The sequence below is a fragment of the Medicago truncatula genome, chromosome 4 (assembly GCF_003473485.1).
Source record: "Medicago truncatula cultivar Jemalong A17 chromosome 4, MtrunA17r5.0-ANR, whole genome shotgun sequence".
In the NCBI taxonomy this organism is placed as follows: Eukaryota; Viridiplantae; Streptophyta; class Magnoliopsida; order Fabales; family Fabaceae; genus Medicago; species Medicago truncatula.
Window position 1 is genome coordinate 61,245,202 of NC_053045.1, and position 17,747 is coordinate 61,262,948.

At 32.1% G+C, this 17,747-nt stretch overlaps 2 protein-coding genes and 1 pseudogene across 2 annotated transcripts; all 3 read right to left on the reverse strand.

The window, feature by feature from the left end:
- Nucleotides 1–6,206: 6,206 nt before the first annotated feature.
- Nucleotides 6,207–12,401, reverse strand: LOC11446019 (lysine--tRNA ligase-like; annotated as a pseudogene).
- Nucleotides 12,338–14,271, reverse strand: LOC112420969 (lysine--tRNA ligase-like). Its single transcript, XM_024780831.1, has 7 exons — nucleotides 14,224–14,271; nucleotides 14,027–14,152; nucleotides 13,661–13,943; nucleotides 13,472–13,571; nucleotides 13,229–13,385; nucleotides 12,496–12,639; nucleotides 12,338–12,412 (listed from the first exon to the last, which is right to left on the reverse strand). The coding sequence occupies exons 1-7, from the start codon at nucleotides 14,269–14,271 to the stop codon at nucleotides 12,338–12,340; spliced, it is 933 nt and encodes a 310-aa protein (XP_024636599.1).
- On the reverse strand, nucleotides 14,024–17,278 carry LOC112420970 (lysine--tRNA ligase, cytoplasmic-like). The gene is made up of 8 exons (XM_024780832.2): nucleotides 17,165–17,278; nucleotides 16,601–16,632; nucleotides 15,696–15,799; nucleotides 15,520–15,604; nucleotides 15,261–15,346; nucleotides 14,943–15,067; nucleotides 14,812–14,861; nucleotides 14,024–14,152 (listed from the first exon to the last, which is right to left on the reverse strand). The coding sequence occupies exons 1-7, from the start codon at nucleotides 17,276–17,278 to the stop codon at nucleotides 14,820–14,822; spliced, it is 588 nt and encodes a 195-aa protein (XP_024636600.1). The 3' UTR covers nucleotides 14,024–14,152; nucleotides 14,812–14,819.
- Between the last annotated feature and the right edge of the window lie 469 nt (nucleotides 17,279–17,747).

Sequence of the window (17,747 nt, forward strand, 5' to 3'; positions counted from 1 at the left end):
TTCATCAATTTGGTCACTTAGCAGGGTTACCGAGAGTGACATATTCCTATTTGACAATAATATGGCATGCTAGTGTCTGAACTATTTGGAAGGAAAGAAATGATAGGATCTTTAACCAGAGGAGCGACAAATTGGATCAGTTAGCAGACAACATCAAACTTTTATCTTTTTCTTGGCTAAAGGCCAAAATGCCTACTATCGCTTTCAGTTATAATGACTGGTGGCGGCATCCGTTGATTTGGATGGGTGTTATTGTGTAGTTCTTTTTTCTGTACGCTCTTCTATTGTGTTGTTTATGTGGGAAACAGACTTATAACTGTGTATTTTGGTGGGTGGTTCTCCTTTGCACACCTTGTGCAAGGTGAATCACCTCTTATGACTTAATATATTCCATTTTAGCTTGTTAAAAAAAAAAAACAAAATTAACCACTTTTGATGACACATAATTCAGCAACAGTTACGAATTTACAATTATGATCAAAATCAAACGATTATAATGATTTGACCATTGTGGTTGATTCACGGTATAAAAAACATTTCTAGTAACAATGAACAATCTACTTCATGGGTCCTATAAAACTATATTATAAGTGAAAGAAAGAGAAAAATGATTTTGAGTGTCTTGTCAATATGCATTCTCCAATCTATTATCATAAATGCAAAATAAAATATCTTTTTGAACTTAACTCAGTTGGTAGGGAAGTTACATATTATATGCAGAGATTAGAGTTCAAACTCCGGACACTCAACTTCTCTACATACATTAAATTAATAGTGATAAAATTAATATTAATTAGAGTTATAATTAAAAAAAGTAATTAATATTATATCAAAAATGAAAGAGTCTAATTATTTTGGAACAATTTTTTTTTAGAGTAAATTACACTCCCCTCCCTTTAAAGATGCTTGAATTACACTCCCCTCCATTAAGAGAAGCTTGAATTACATTCCCCCCCCCCCCCCCCCCCCCATGTTAAAATCTACTCTTTACTCCGTTAATATTTTTTTTTTTATTTCTAATAATCTAGCAAAAAATAATAATCTAACACACTTTGAAGAAAAATAGTATCGTGGATCCATTTTAATATAATCAAATTTTGAATATATATTTTTCGCTATTTTTTATTCACAATTTCGTTAACATATATTTTTAAACCCTATTATAAAATATGAATCAACCCAAAATAAAATTAAAATATGTGAAAAATTATGAAAGTCAATAAAGTATGGTTAGCTGAATTTTATACTCTATTATAAATAATAACAAAATATTTAAATTTAATTATCATTGACATTTAAATTATAAAGAAATGATAGTTCAAAATTAGTATATATCATAAAAATATTGATTTATGTTAAAATTGATTAAAGTGTAGGGCATATTTAATTATTAAGGGAAGAGGTTGCAATTCAAGCATCTGAAAGGGGATGAGAGTATAGATTTTACTTTTTAAGGGAGGGAAGTATATATTTTAACATAAGATGGGAGGGGAGTGTAATTCAAGCATATCTTAAGGGAGGGGAGTGTAATTTACTCTTTTTTTTACAATTGACTCAGTTATTTTAAGACGAAATGAGAAAATTTTTACTGGGCAGAGGTTACAAATATTTCCTTGAGGAGGAGAACATTTTAATTTCTTTTTTCCAAGAGCTAAAACAAATATTGAACTTTCGGACTCTGTCATGTTCATGTTTCTTTATTTTTTTGCTTTGCAATAGTGGGAATATGACCAACCCTATAGTTTTTTCTTTATTGCTCTACTTGGGTTTGTTTCGCCTAAATTTTAGGGTTTTTATGTCTCCTATATAGTTTTTGTCACGCCAATTGTTTTTTTTAGCTTCATTGTATCTCAACATCATCCCTTTCACCTTATTCTTCTGTCCACTTTTTTCTCAAAAATTTCACCTTATTCTTCTGTCCACCTTTCTCAAACAAAGACCTTAACCTAAGTTTTCAGTTATTATTATAATAACATTTGTGACATCCCTCTCAGCCAGTTTCAAGTTCCTTACTTGAATGATAGTGTACTTGCATGATGATCTCAAAAGTAGAAGGCAAATCGGATCTTGAATGGTGCAAATCAATTGGTCATTCACCATCGGAATGTAAAATGATGCAATATCTTCTAAAAAAATGCTCAAAATTGAAAGAGAAATAATTTGCAATGGAAAGTTAGGGAAAAAAAGCAAAATTAAATAATTTTTCCCTTAACTTAATTTAAAAAAAATATCAACATTGTTATCTTTTTTTTTAAAAAAAAAAACAAAAACTCATCAAACTCATAAACAACCCTAAACCTTCATCATATAAACATCGAAACCTAGATTTCATTGAAAAAATTCCATTAAAAATGATACAATATTGACACTTTATAACACAGGATTAAATCGGTAAAAAATAAAATAAAGGACGATAGTATTACCTAAAATTAAATTAAGGAACAAGTTGTTTATTTTTGTCAAAGAAAATCTCCCTTAAAGTGTAATAAATGATTGAATTTTGTGAGGTAGCATAATTTTAAAGGAAAATTCAAACACTTCAACACAAATTACTCTTGGGTGGATAACACATTTGGAAAATTTCCAATATGAAAGATTTTTATGTTGAGAAATTGTTAAAGTTAATTTTTGAAAATTTGAAACACCACCTAAAAAAATTCTCTTAGAAATTATGGATTCTCAAAACTACTTTAAACAAACAATGTTGTCTCTCGCGTTGGAACTTAACTATAGGCATTTTAATTAATAATATTCCCTACAAAAATAAAGAATGAAAGAGAAAGGAAAACCTAAAAGGAATTGTTGCCTCTAGAAAACAAAGCACGTCCAATAGTTAGGAATCCAAGGTGATTGTGTACGCACTAATTTCCTTTTCTACACCTATCCCCCATTGGAGTCATGTCATTACCCTCTTTGGATTTTAGAAGATTCCAACATTCCGGTATGGAACTATAAATGGTTTATAATTTAGGATATATGAAAAGAAATTGAGGCCAAAGAAAAGTAAGATGTAGTAGTTGAAGATAATCGGTTTTCTATTAATTCGATACTTTGAATATCTACGAATTTGAAAATTTTGCGGAAAGTGAGAAGCAAATAGCATCTACTTTTCCAAGTGGCCATATTCTTCTCTCATATATATACTTTTTCAAAGCTCAATAATAACGCCATTTAGATAATCCACTACCCAAATCCATATTCCTTTTCTCCTACTTTCCACTAGACCACTCAATTTGTATGAAGCAAATGCCAAAACCCATGATCAACATCCATTGAAGCACAACTAGATACAACTAGCTATCATTGTGGATATAGGGTCCACTTGATTTTCAACCCTAGGAATAATTGTGATAATGTGTCAAATGGTATATATATATGATTTATTGGATCCAATCATAAATTCAACGGATGTACAATGACATAAAAAACATAGGAAAAAATGCCATCTAATTATAGTCAAAAGAAAAATTAATTAAATCAAGTAAAATTTTACCCTTTTACACTTCTTTTCCATTATGACGGCCTAATCGTGTTTTCGTTACTTTTTTGCATCTCGCGGAAACTCGTGCGAAAAACTTGAAATGGACTATATGGTTAGACAAAGAGATTGAGTGACTTGAATAATGAATATTTTTAAGAGTTTAATAGTAATGTAATGTGTTAACAATATAAATTATTTTTATGTTGTTGTCCAATCAAAATCCATCATCTTGTCATCTAAATTTATTTTATGGTGATTGTTTTTTAAAGATATTTACGAAATACTATATTTTTATTAGACATCAATGTAAAATTAGTTTATATTAACGATTTTTTTTTTGGTCAGGGTTTATATTAACGATTTATATCATTCTTTTTATTTATTTTTAACTTGTAGTCTTGTGTAATTTAGTCAAGAAAATCTAGCAGTCTTATAAAGTTTAAAATGATTAGAATAAAACGTGGGGATAGTTTTAAAAAATTATATTTCTTGGTAGTTTGATAAAAAAAAAAAAATTAAATTACTAGGAGAAATGCACGAAATATTAAGTGGAGGAGGAGGTGAGAGAAAGAAATGGGAAAGGTTTATATGGTGGGGAAGATGACATGGTAGTTTGACAATTGACCAGCCACATGTGCATGATTATGTGAACTTTATTACAAGACATTTCTACACTTCCACGTTAGTTGAGCGTAGGGACTAAATTCAGTACTTTCATATCTTTGATGAAGAAATAGAATTTCATATCAAGTTTGCTAGTTTTACCCAGACCAAAAATATTATATCATAGTTCTTAATATCATTGTTCTTGTCAAAAAATATCATTGTTATTGTTGGCACCATCATGGTATAATCCAATCATAAATTGAATAGATGTACAACAACATTATACGGAAAAGAAAGGAGTGGCAGTTGAACCACCTGGCAAGATCCAAGGCATACATTTTGTTCATTGTAGTCAAAAGAAAAAAGTCAATAGATTTTATTATTATTATTATTATTATTATTATTATATGAACTGATTTTCCATGAGCTCGTCCTAAAAAAACTATGGTGGCTGAATTAAGTTTAATATATACTATTTGACGTAAATCATTCAAGCGACGGAGAACCATATGAAATAACAATGAGTCAATATTTTATGAGCTTAAAAGAGTGAGACGTCACATCTTAATTTAAAATTTTAAGATATAGATATATGAATCATATTTTTTATATATCTAACATTTAATTTATTCAAAGTCAATATACGATAATTTAACCACTTTTACTTGAACCAATAATAACATTATTTAAATTGGACCTTGATTTGTATATGAATTGAGTTAATGATAAATTGATGATTGCAATTATAAATAGGTTTCTAAAAAAAGTTTGGGACTCTGGCTTGCGGCCTAACTTTTTAAGCTAAATGGACTTTTAAAAAAGCATATATCTTCTTTATTTAAGAACAAAGTCTGACTTGATCTGACCTGGTATAAGCTAGGCCATAGTCCTATGTAGATCGGTCTGGCCTATTCTCATCCCTATTCATCATAGAATAATTATTTATCTATGAAATTCATGACATCTCACGGACAAATTGCTCGGTAATTACAATTATGCAAAGTCTAATTACTAACAAGTTGGTCTTTGATGATGCGTTGTTGATGATAATTTTTTGAGAGGGGTCATTGATAATCATGAGATCAACAAGCAACATATTCGGTTAAGAGGAATGTTTTTTAAACCATTATTTTTTAAACAACTTATGACTTATGAGACAACTAAAATTTACAAATAAATGTGGATATTAACAAAAGGCAAAGCAACAACGGGAGAAAAGTAAAAACACAATTTAAGTATGAAAAAAAAATAGTCATCATAAAAATTATCATAAAATAATTGTTCAAGTATCATTTTTGATTTGATAAACCATGTTGACCAACACAATAGTTAGAAACTGATTTAACTAAGACTTGTAATTTTGAGAATCGATTTGCTTATTTTTTATACGAATTGTTAGCATGGAACCACAAATCACAATTTTTCATTATTTGACTACGATAAATAGGATACCGCTGACTAGACCAAGGACAATAGTATGCGTAATTATCTTTGTTACTGTTCCCATTCATTCAATGATTCAACCATTCCTTACCTTAGTATTGAGAGTTTTCACATCGTGCAACTTATTCAGTCAACTTGCTCTTAAAGTTATTGACTCAAAAAATATTGGCCATCTAGTAATCTCTATTGGATGAAGAAAAAAATTACAAAATGAATACACACACACAAGATCAACATTTTTACAAGATGCTTTGTATTCAAGACTTGAACTTCTAACAACACTGTTATAGTAGTATGTGTATAGAATATACATTCATCTATATGATTTAACTGTTAGTTTATTAAAACTAATTAACTTTTTTTATAATTAACTTAAAAGTCATACAAAACGGTGATGTGTAATTGGTTGATAGTGTGAAACATTCTCTCATTTTTAAAATCTTTTTTTGACAATAATATTCTCTCAATTTTAAAATCTTATGTAGAATGAAATTCATGTATGAAAAGAAATAAAAATTGAGGAATGACCTCGTGTCAATTTCAAAAGAACAAACATACTTATAATCATTTATTTATTTACAAAGAATGACCAGTTTTGGTCAAGAAAGAATATTGACCAGTAATTTGTTTAGAAAACAGAATGCACTAAGAACATAAATCGAACCAAAGGCACCCATTGACCATACCAATATTAACAAATTCACCTCATTGTAGAAAAAAACAGAAAGTAGCAATTTGAACCAGTGAGGGGTTGGGTGGGTAGCTCAACTCCTTTGAACAAAGGGAAAAGAAGTTGAAGATATTACGTTCAAATCCGGGTGAAGTAGTAAATATTAATTTAACAAAATAACTACTAACCTTTGTCATTTAAAAAAAAAAAAAAACTATTTGAGCTAGGCTTGTGTGCGATGTAAGTAACTATCCTAAAAAAATTCTTTTGTTCACTGTTTATTTGGTTTTCTGATCATCTTGAATTCCTCAAGTTCCTGAAATCAAATATAGGGAAAAATATCAACCTTGCAGTCTCCAAGGAAAAAAAATGGACTGTATATAGTTAAGAAGACCAACATGAGCAACATATATAAACAAACATTAATTTTCAATGAAAAGAAGGGGAATGCATGTACAATACAAACCTTTAGTTGAAGGTACATCTTGAGGTTTCATGGCAGGGAAGAGAAGAACTTCCTGTAACCCAAAAGGAAGAAAGAATATAAGAATTTAGAAAAACAAATTAAACATGCAGAAAATGAGAAAAAGCAAGAACCTTGATATTCTGTGAATCAGTCAGTATCATTGTCAACCGATCAATGCCCAAACACCAACCACCAGTTGGCGGCAAACCATACTCCAGAGCAGTACAAAAACCTTCATCCAAGGCCATTGCCTCATCATCGCCTGATTGTCGATCCTGACATGCACGAAAACATAAATCAATCCGTTATTACAACTGTCGGTGTATACAGATTGAATCCTAACTTATATGCATTGCAAGTATACAATTTTTTTTACGCATGCATCTAATCACAAAGTATAAATATTTTTGAAATTTTTTTAGAACTAAAATAGCAAAGTGATATCATATAGTGATTTGTTTGGATGTATATGAAAAAAAAACATTACATGGTCACTATCTCTTAAAAAGAATATCAAACGATTGGAGAACATAATTAATTTTGTACGCTAATCTTTACATCATACCTTGAGTTGTTCAGCAAATCTCTGACGTTGCACTACTGGATCATTCAATTCAGTATAGCCGTTGCAAAGCTGAAAATTAACAGACAAACAGTGACAAGAATCAAAAAGTTGTTAACTTGCTTTTATTTTAATAATAATCACCTGAGTTTCATTAACTTACTTCATGCTTATTGACGAACAATTCAAAACGTTCGGTCAGGCCTGGTTTTAATCTGTGCCACTTTGCCAAAGGACTCATGATCTCGGGATGATTTATGATGAATGTAGGATTGACACATGTTTCTTCCAAAAAGTGTCCGACAAGCTGCAATGTGACCAAACTTAGAATCATTAACCACAGCTTATTAATCAAATGACTAATATTGTGAGTTAAGAATGTCCCATATTTCTATGCAAAGCAGATCAGATCACATTTTAATCCAATTTCTGAACTTTTTTACGTTCAATTTCTGAACTTCTTCTGAAATTTTTTGCTAAAATTTGAAAAGAGGTTGCAGCCTTCTTTTGAATAAGAACAAAAATTTGAAAACAAAGCATATTATAGGCCAACAAAGAAACAGATTGTACATTACTTTATCCATCAACCGAGCAGTGGTTTGAGGGGGAGCGCATTTGATGTCATAGTTCAAGCATACATTCTTCAGATATTCATTAGCTTCCTCACTGGCCAAGTCCTTGGGAATACTAAGTCCTGTCATACTCTCTAGTTCCTCAATCATATCAATCCTCCTGTAACAATAAAAATACAAATGAGTCATTCCAAAGTACATTAGGTTGTATAATCACAATTGATGACTGACAAATTTACACTGCACCTGAAAGGTGGAGTGAAGTCTATTTCAATAGGATCTTTATCAACCCCATTTGCATGATATTTGATTTTATAGCTTCCCTTTGTGAGTTCGTGAACCATACCTATTTGAAATTTGCCATATAATGAGATTAATAACATGGCCTGAAGAAGATAAAATCAAATGTAGCAATCAATAGACCTTAATAATTCTTACCACTCAACATTTTCTCTGTTATCCCCATTAGGTCATTATAGTCCATGTAAGCCATATAAAACTCACATGCAGTGAACTCAGGATTGTGTGTCATGTCTATACCCTCATTTCTAAATTGTTTACCAATTTCATAAACACGTTCCAGCCCACCAACAACCAGCTGCTTGAGATAAAGTTCTGGAGCAATTCTCATGAATAACTTCAAGTCAAGTTCATTGTGATGAGTTACAAATGGGCGAGCTGCTGCTCCACCGGCAATCGTGTTCATCATAGGTGTTTCAACCTGAAAGTAGTGAAAAGAGTAGGTAAAGGGAATGGAAGATATTATAAGCAACTGGCATCAGAATATTTGGACAGAACAAACCTCCATGAAATCAAGGCCATCAAGGAATCTTCGGATGTAAGAAATGATATTACTTCTAGTTTTGAATATTTCTCGAATTTCTGAATTCAATATCAAATCCAAAAAGCGTAAACGATATCTTGTTTCCTATAAAGATAATTACGTTGCAATAAGAGAAAAGACTACTGTTAATAGATGAGCGATGGGTGATTTAATTTATAGAAAGAAAAAGAACAAAGGATGCATGAAATCCGTATTCCCCAACTTCACACCTCAGATAAGAACACACTATTCTTACAAATAGAATGCTTTCACAGCTTAAGCCATAATGGATGGTAAGACAAAAGGTCCACGCTGTTGATTAATAATTAAAATTTTCTTTGTTCAATATTGAATAGAAATCAACGTGCAAATTTTAGCGAACAGAAATTGAAAAGGGAAAATCCTAATATAATATCAAGCAGGTTATGGCCTAGTTTAAACTCAAACATCAAATTTTACTTAAATAGGAAAATTTGAATAACAATAACTTCATTTTTGCAGCACAATTAGGAAAATGAATGCCAATCATACTACATAATAGTGAGAGAAAATGCCTAGTATTGGTCTATATCAATCCATTTTTTATCCTACCCCAAACCACCAAAAAAGGAAGGAGTACTGAATGCTATTGCACCCTAACATTTTCTCAGTAACATGTGTTTCCATTTAATTACAATATGCTTGAAAATAAACCCCAGAAAATGAGATAGTATTGGGCACGAAATATTTTTATAAACAACCAACAACAGTGAAGAAAATATCCAAGTACATTCAAGACTAATAACACCTGATCCTTTAAAATGTATTTTTCAGGGCTCCTGGCACTTCCTGGTACCCATTGATTTCCCTACAGATAAATAATGAAATAAGGATGTCACTATGTATGAATGTCAAGTATCAACTAGTATCAAACACCAAGAGAAATTATGTTCACCATCAAATTTGCATTATTTGCAGCAGCAGCAGCAGCAGACTTTTGGTTGGGCATCAAGTGCAGACAATGAGACAGCACTATAAAAGTCTTGGGGAAAATGCTAAGCTCTCCTGTCTTACTTTACCCTGGACAATCAGACAAGGGAATAACAGGCTTAAAACATATACAGAAGCACTTATTCTCTTCATTTTAAGTACTAATTAATGAAGTCATAGGATGGGACAAGGGAGACAGCGGGAGGGCGGGGGAAGGGAGGTACACTTTAGAGGATAAAGTACCGTTGATCAGAAAATCAACTGTTTAGATTGTGCTAAAATACAAGCACATATAAAACAAACTATGAAGATCTTAAAATCTAACCATTGATTTTTCAATTCATAGTTTTAAACTTATAATGGCATATTATCACACACACCCCTCACTTGAGAGGAATCAAATCCAACAAAGATAACTCGAAAAGGGAAATGAAATAAGTAAGAAAGAACATATTTGACTATTTAAGCAAACTAAAACTTTGTAACATCTCAAACCTGGAAATCCAGTGACACCAGCAATGTCACCTCGCTTCACATTAGAATGGAATTTTCCAAATTCAACCTCATTCAAGTCAGATTTTCTGCATCCCAGAGATATAACTTGTTTTAGTTTTGTGAAATAAAAAAAAAGAGAGAGAGAACGTAATGTACAGAAGATGGAAAAAAAAAAAAAAAAAAGAGATTTCTAAAATGGCAGCATGATCAGATGAAAAATCATCCATCTGCTACAAATTTAGTCAAACATCAAGGTAAGAAGGAAAAGGGATACTACACCGTATAGGCTATACTACACCAGTATATGTGAATAAGGAGTTGCTCTATCCCTATGACTTATTTTTCATCTTATACAACCTACACGGATTACGAAAATACACAAAACACATAGTTGAATAGAAACAGAACATTGTGAACAATATGATAATTGTTCTTATCATGATGTCTAGTTGTTTGACAGATTTGTATATCCTTCAATCTGAAATACATTAATTTGACTTGTTTTAATCACGCATTTCTCAATTATGGTGATGTTTAGTGAGACAGGAGTTTTTCTTCAAAGTGTAAAACTTTAGACATGATATTTTGTCTTGCCGCATTTTTACTTTAACTCGACTAATGAAAACTGAGGAACAGCTGCTGCATTTTTGACAAATTGGTACATGGAGCACTTAAGCAAAGTGCTTAAATTTGAAATTTCATTTATACCTCGAAATCATAGGCCAGACTTTTCTCTAAAGGAAAGGGAGGTTGGAAAGCATTGGTCTTCTTTTCCTATCTAATGAACAGAATCATAAAATAATAACCATTGAATGAACAATAGTAATTCAATCAATTCAATCAACTAGGGGTGACAACTTTAATTTTCTTGTCCAAGCCGCTTGATCAATAAATTTCTGATATATTGCATCAGCCACTCGAAATAACAATTCAATCAGAAACTGAATCCAGATCATATACAGGGGGTGACAAGCTACACTGTTTTTTTTAGGTATATAGGCTACACTAAAAAAATGAGAACATAAGAACGATTATCGTATCGGTGACAATAGTCTGTTTCTATTCAAAAACATTTTCAGAATGGACTTTTTGGTCTGTTACTATATATCAAAATAGCAACGTAACATACCTCACATCAGCCATAACCTGGACTTTGAAGGCTCCACCATGCAAGTCATAAAAGAAAAGCTTTTTGCCCGACTTGCGTTTGTGCATAATTCGGCCTAACACGCAGAAAGACGATTAGCATCAACATACAACAAGAATACAAGAGATCACAAACTCAAAAAAATATATTCAAAAAGAAATCGGTGACTACTAACCAGCCAAAGAAATAGACATGTCTTCAAGGTGCTCCCCATTGCTTAAACCTCCGTATCTATCGATGTATTGAACAATAGGCATAGAGACGGAGAATTTGTGTGGATAGGGGTTAATCCCTTCCGTCTTCAGTGCAGCAAGATACTTAAGCCTATTCTCACGGTACTCCTACAGTTAAATTAAAACAGGTAGGAAAAACAAAGTTCAATCAATCAAATAGTATATCATTAGTCGGAGAGAAATCGCAATTTGAAATCATTGCAGTGACAAAAAGAGGAACCATACATACCTTTGGGTCCATATCTTCATCAGCAGCTGCAGGTCTGTTAGGTCTAGCAGGTTGAATTTCAGCAGCCTAAATATCAAAAACAAAATAAAATAGCATTCATGATACATCGATAATCCTAACAGAGACAACTAATCTTAATCAGAAACTAATCCTAATCAAAGGAAATGAAGATTGAGAATGGGAAAGAGAGTGACCTGTCTGTTCCGTTCATCGTCAATGCACTGCTTACGCTCTTGGTGGTTTCCAGAGATGTAGGCTTTGACGAATTAGCTTCTATCATCAACCAAATCAAATTAGACAAAGCAATTAAAACTACAATTTATGATTTTGCAGTGACCTTCAATTCCCTCCCTCTATGTTGTGCTAAATGTAACTGATTCCTTTTATTGTTGGCCGATAAATTATTCCAAATATATATGCATGTAAAAAAAGAAACTTGGTATGCACGTTTTAGCTTTTTTTTTTCAAATATATATGGCTAGGGGTAGGAATAGTGTAAAAACTGTGATAAGGGTTTATGACCTAGCAGAGTAATGTCATATAGTGATTTGACGGGATGCATGTGTAAAAAAAACATTGTCCACACATCTCTTAAAAAAACAATTAGAGCATATAATTAGATTAGTAAGCTAATCTTTAGATCATACCTTGAGTTGTTCGGCAAATCTCTGACGTTGCACTACAGGATCATTCAATTCAGTATATGCATTGGAAAGCTGAAAGTTAACAGAAAAACAGTGACAAGAATCAAAAAGTTGTTAACTTTACTAATAATAATCGCCTGAGTTCATGAACTTACTTTAAGCTTATTAACAATCAACTCAAAACGTTCTGTCAGGCCTGGTTTCGTTCTGTGCCACTTTGCCAAAGGGCTCATGATCTCGGGATGATTTATGATGAATGTAGGATTGACACATGTTTCTTCCAAAAAGTGGCCTGCAAGCTGAAATATGACCAACATAGCATCATAAATAACAGCTTATTGATCAAATGACTAAATATGTGAGCATTTAACGACCTAGTCAACACCCCTGATTAATTTTCATGAGAACAGACGCAGGTAAAAAAGACAACTGAAGAATAGAGTGACCATGTCAGCAACCAATCACCACTCTATTTGAAGCCATATGCCACGAAGATCACAATTCTAACTTTTTTTTATAGGAGAAAGACCTCATATCCAGAAAATAGAGTTATATATATCAGTCGCTGAACGGTTATCTGTTGTATGAGATAGAGTAAAAATGCATGTAGTTTTTTAACCCCCACCACCAAAATGACAAAAACTAGTGTCCCAGATTTCTATGCAAAGCAGATAAGACCACGTTTTAATCCAATATCTGAACCTTTTCTTATTAACAGAATATATGAACTTTTTATGTTCATATCTGTTGATCAACTGAAAACCCAGACAATTGAATTTTTGGCTCAATTTCAAGAAGAGAAAAGAGGTTACAACCTGATTTTGAATAAAAACAAAATTTGGAAATAAAGCATATTATAGGCCAACAAAGAAACAGATTGTGAATTACTTTATCCAACAATCGAGCAGTTGTTTGAGCGGGAGCGCATTTAATGTCATACTCCAAGCATGCATTCTTCAGATATTGATTAGCTTCGTCAGTGGCCAAGTCCTTGGGAATACTAAGTCCTGCCATACTCTCTAGTTCCTCAATCATATCAATCCTCCTGTAAAATTAAAAATCCAAATGAGTTATGAAAAAATATAATAGATTTTATAATCTCAATTGATGAGTGACAAATTTAGACTGCACCTGAAGGGTGGAGTGAAGTCTATTTCAATAGGATCTTTATCAACCCCATTTGCATGATACTTGATTTTATAGCTTCCATTTGTAAGTTCCTGAACCAAACCTATTTGAAATTTGCCACATCATGAGATTAACAACACATGAAGAAGATAAATTCAAATATAGCAATCAATAGTCCTTAATAATTCTTACCACTCAACATTCTCTCTGTTATCTCCATTAGGTCGTTGTATTCATTATAAGCCATATAAAACTCACAGGTAGTGAACTCCGGATTATGTGTAAGGTCTATATCCTCATTTCTAAATTGTTTACCAATTTCATAAACACGTTCCATCCCACCAACAACCAGCTGCTTGAGATAAAGTTCTGGAGCAATTCTCATGAATAACTTCAAGTCAAGTTCATTGTGGTGAGTTACAAATGGGCGAGCTGCTGCTCCACCAGCAATCTTGTTCATCATAGGTGTTTCAACCTGAAAGTAGCGAAAAGAATAGGTAAAGGGGATGGAAGATAGTATAAGCAACTGGCATCAGAATACTTGGACAGAGAACAAACCTCCATAAAATCAAGGTCATCAAGGTGCCTCTGGATGTAAGAAATGATTCTATTTCTAGTGTGGAATATTTCTCGAATATCTGAATTCAATATCAAATCCAAGGGGCGTAAACGATGTCTTGTTTCCTATACAAGACAATTACGTTGCAATAAGAAAAGAGACCACTATTAATAGAAAGAAAAAGGACAAAGGATACACCAAATCCCTTCTCCCCAACTTTACATCTCAGATCAGAACACACCATATTCTTATTCTTATAAAGAGAAAGCTTTCGCAGCTTAAGTCATAATGGATGGTGAGGCAAAAGATTCATGCTTTTGATTAATAATTAAGGTTTTTTTTGTTCAATTTTGAATAGAAATCAATGTGCAAACTTTAGCAAACAGAAAATTGGAAAGGGAAAATCCTAATATATTATCTAACAGGTGCATGGCCTAGTGTAAGCTTAAACATCAAATTTCACTTAAATATATTCTTATGGTTATGAATAACAACAGTACCTTTATTTTTGCAAAGTAATTAGAAAAATGAATGCCAATCATACAACAAAATAGTGATAGAAAATTCCTAATAATTGTCTATATCAATCCATTTCTAACCCCCACCCCTAGCCATAAAAAAAAGGAAGGTATACTGCATGCTAACATTTTCTCAGTAAAACATGTTTCCATTTTATTGCCAAATAAATCCCAAAAAAATGAGATAGTATACGGTAAAGAAGATTTTTATGAACAAACAACAGCCATGAAAGAAATCATCAAAGTACTTTTCACACTAATAATACCTGATCCTTTAAAATGTATGTTTCAGGATTCCTGGTACCCACGGATTTCTCTACAGATAAATAATGAAATAAGGATGTCACTATGTATGAATATCAAAGTAGTATCAAACACCAAAAGAAATTATGTTCACCATCAAATTTGCATTATTGGCAGCAGCAGCAGCAGTAGACTTTTGATCGGGCATCAAGTGCAGACAATGAGACAGAACTGTAAAGGTCTTCGGGAAAATACTAAGATCTCCTTCCTCACTTTTCCCTGGACAATTGAACAAAGGAATAACAAGCTCAAAAGGTATTCAGAAAGAATTATTCTCCTCATTGCAAGTACTAATTATCAAAGTGATACAAGCACATATATAACAAACTATGAAGATCTTAAAATCTAACCATTGATTTTCCAACTAAAACATTGAATATTTAAGCAACTAAAACATTGTAACATCTTAAACCTGGAAATCCAATGACACCAACAGTGTCACCTCGTTCCACAGTAGAATGGAATTTGCAAAATTCAACCTCATCCAAGTCGGATATCCTGCATCCCGGAGATAAAACTTGTTATAGGTTCAATATAAGAAGGTAAGAAAATTTGATTTTTGAAAAGGCAATAGAAGCAAGTTGAAAAACTATATCCAACTGCTACAGAGTTAGTGAAACATCAAGCTAAGAAGCCAAAGGGATGCAACAGAACGTGGCAACATAATGTACCATGCATCAGCGATAACCTTGACGCCACCCTTGAGGTCATAAAAGACAAGCTTTGCATCCGAAGAGTCTTTGTTCATAATTTGGCCTAACACGCAAAAAAAACAATTACAGTAAGTCATCAACAACACAAGAGACCACAAACAAAAATGTTGAAATAGAAACTTGAGACTACAAACCAGCCAAAGACACAGACACGCCTTCAAGGTGCTCTCCATTACTTAATCCTTGATATATATCATTGTATTGAAGAATAATGCCTAAGCCTGTTCTCGGTGTATTGCTGCAGTTAAAATAATCATGTGGAGGAAAATTAAGTTTAATCAATCAAATAGCATTGTTTTTAAATAGAAGCTATTAGCGGTGATGCCAGCACAAATCACTATTATTCTAAGATACATTATTTAGTACAAACTGTAGTCAATTGGTGGCTATAGTAGCACTCTTGCCACTACAAGAAACATTACCAAGAAAATATAATGATAAAAATACAAATTTATTATATTTTTTTATTTTATTTTCAAGGAGATTTATTAATTTCATTGCTGAGAAGGGAGAGGACTCGTTTATTTTTTTTTTATTATATGTTTGTTTTTTGAAGTTATGCTATTCAATATTGTGTTATTTTATTGTTAATTATTATTTTATATATTAAATAAAAATATATATAATTTGAACCTCGAACCTATATCCACGCCGGTTTAATTTTTGAAGGAATCCACGCCGGTTTAATTATGTTCGGTTCAATTTTGGTTACCTTGATGTTAATAACTTCAAAAGGAGAGTGTAATTTATTTATTTTTTATTTTAGGAGAAAAAGTTACATAATTGCCGCTTCCAATACAATTTTTTTCATAATAATGTCATAAAAAGAGATTTAATTGGTGTATTGTAAAGGATTGAAACTACCAGATAAAATAATAATAAATTATCTTGATTAACAAACTGAATAATCTTCCTCCAACAAAACTGATTAATCTTGCTAAAGCAAAGTAAACAATACTATCTTGTAACCAAAAAATATAAACAATATCAAACAATTAGAGCACAGACTTAATTTAGTACGCTAATCTTTACATCATACCTTGAGTTGTTCGGCAAATCTCTGACGTTGCACTACTGGATCATTCAATTCAGTATATGCATTGCAAAGCTGAAAATTAACAGAAAAACAGTGACAAAGAATAAAAAAGTTGTTAACTTCATGCTTATTGACGAACAATTAAAAACGCTTCGTCAGACCTGGTTTTGATCTGTGCCACTTTGCCAAAGGACTCATGATCTCGGGATGATTTATGATGAATGTAGGACTGACACGTGTTTCTTCCAAAATGTAGCTTACAAGCTGCAATATGACCAAACTTAGAATCATAACCACAACTTATTAAGCAAATGACTGATATTGTGAGTGAAGAATGTTCCATAATTCTATGCAAAGCAGATCAGATGACATTGTAATCCAATTTCTGAACTATTTTTATGTTCAATATCTGTTAAGCAACTCCAAACCATGCCAACAAATCTTTTTGCTCAATTCAACAAGGGAAAAGAGATTACAACATGATTTTGAATAAAAACAAAAAATTGAAAATAAAGCATATTATAGGCCAACAAAGAAACAGATTGTACATTACTTTATCCAACACACCAGAGCAGTGGTTTGAGGGCGAGCGCATTTGTTGTCATACTTCAAGCATGCATTCTTCAGATATTCATTAGCTTCCTCACTGGCCAAGTCCTTCGGAATATTAAGTCCTACCATACTCTCTATGTAAGAAATGATTTTATTTCTCGATTATGAGGGATGCGTGATATTATTATTATTTATAGAATGAAAAAGAATAAAGGAAACATAAAATCCCTTCTCCCCAACTTCACATCTCATATCAGAACAGACTATTCTTATAAAGAGAATGCTTGCACAGCGAAAGTCATAATAATGGATGCTGACACAAAAGGTTCATGATTTTGAATAAGTCTTGAATATGATAATCATCCATGTAATTTGGGTCAGTTTTAATTTTCATCTTGTACAAAAAAAACTTTGAAATACATCTGTGAAAAAAAAATTGTTTGAAAAAGGTCCCTGACCCCACATCATATCTGACTTGGCATGTTATTTGTCACGTGGCAGTTGCTGACTGTGCAACTTTTGCCACGTGGCAGTCCACGTAATTAAAAAAATTCTAAAAATTATTTTTTAAATTTAAAAATCATAAAATATTTTCGAA

Excerpts from the sequence above, each read along its gene's own strand:
- LOC112420970 (XM_024780832.2), bottom strand. The coding sequence starts at position 17,278 with ATGGTAGGACTTAATATTCCGAAGGACTTGGCCAGTGAGGAAGCTAAT. Across the intron at positions 15,800-16,600 it reads GATTTGCCGAACAACTCAAG|CAATACACCGAGAACAGGCT; the intron begins GTATGATGTAAA and ends TTTTAACTGCAG. Across the intron at positions 15,068-15,260 it reads TGGTGTCATTGGATTTCCAG|GGAAAAGTGAGGAAGGAGAT; the intron begins GTTTAAGATGTT and ends TCAATTGTCCAG.
- LOC112420969 (XM_024780831.1), bottom strand. The coding sequence starts at position 14,271 with ATGGTGTGTTCTGATCTGAGATGTAAAGTTGGGGAGAAGGGATTTGGT. Across the intron at positions 13,386-13,471 it reads GACTTCACTCCACCCTTCAG|GAGGATTGATATGATTGAGG; the intron begins GTGCAGTCTAAA and ends TTAATTTTACAG. Across the intron at positions 12,413-12,495 it reads TGATTGTTAATAAGCTTAAA|CTTTCCAATGCATATACTGA; the intron begins GTAAGTTCATGA and ends GTTAACTTTCAG.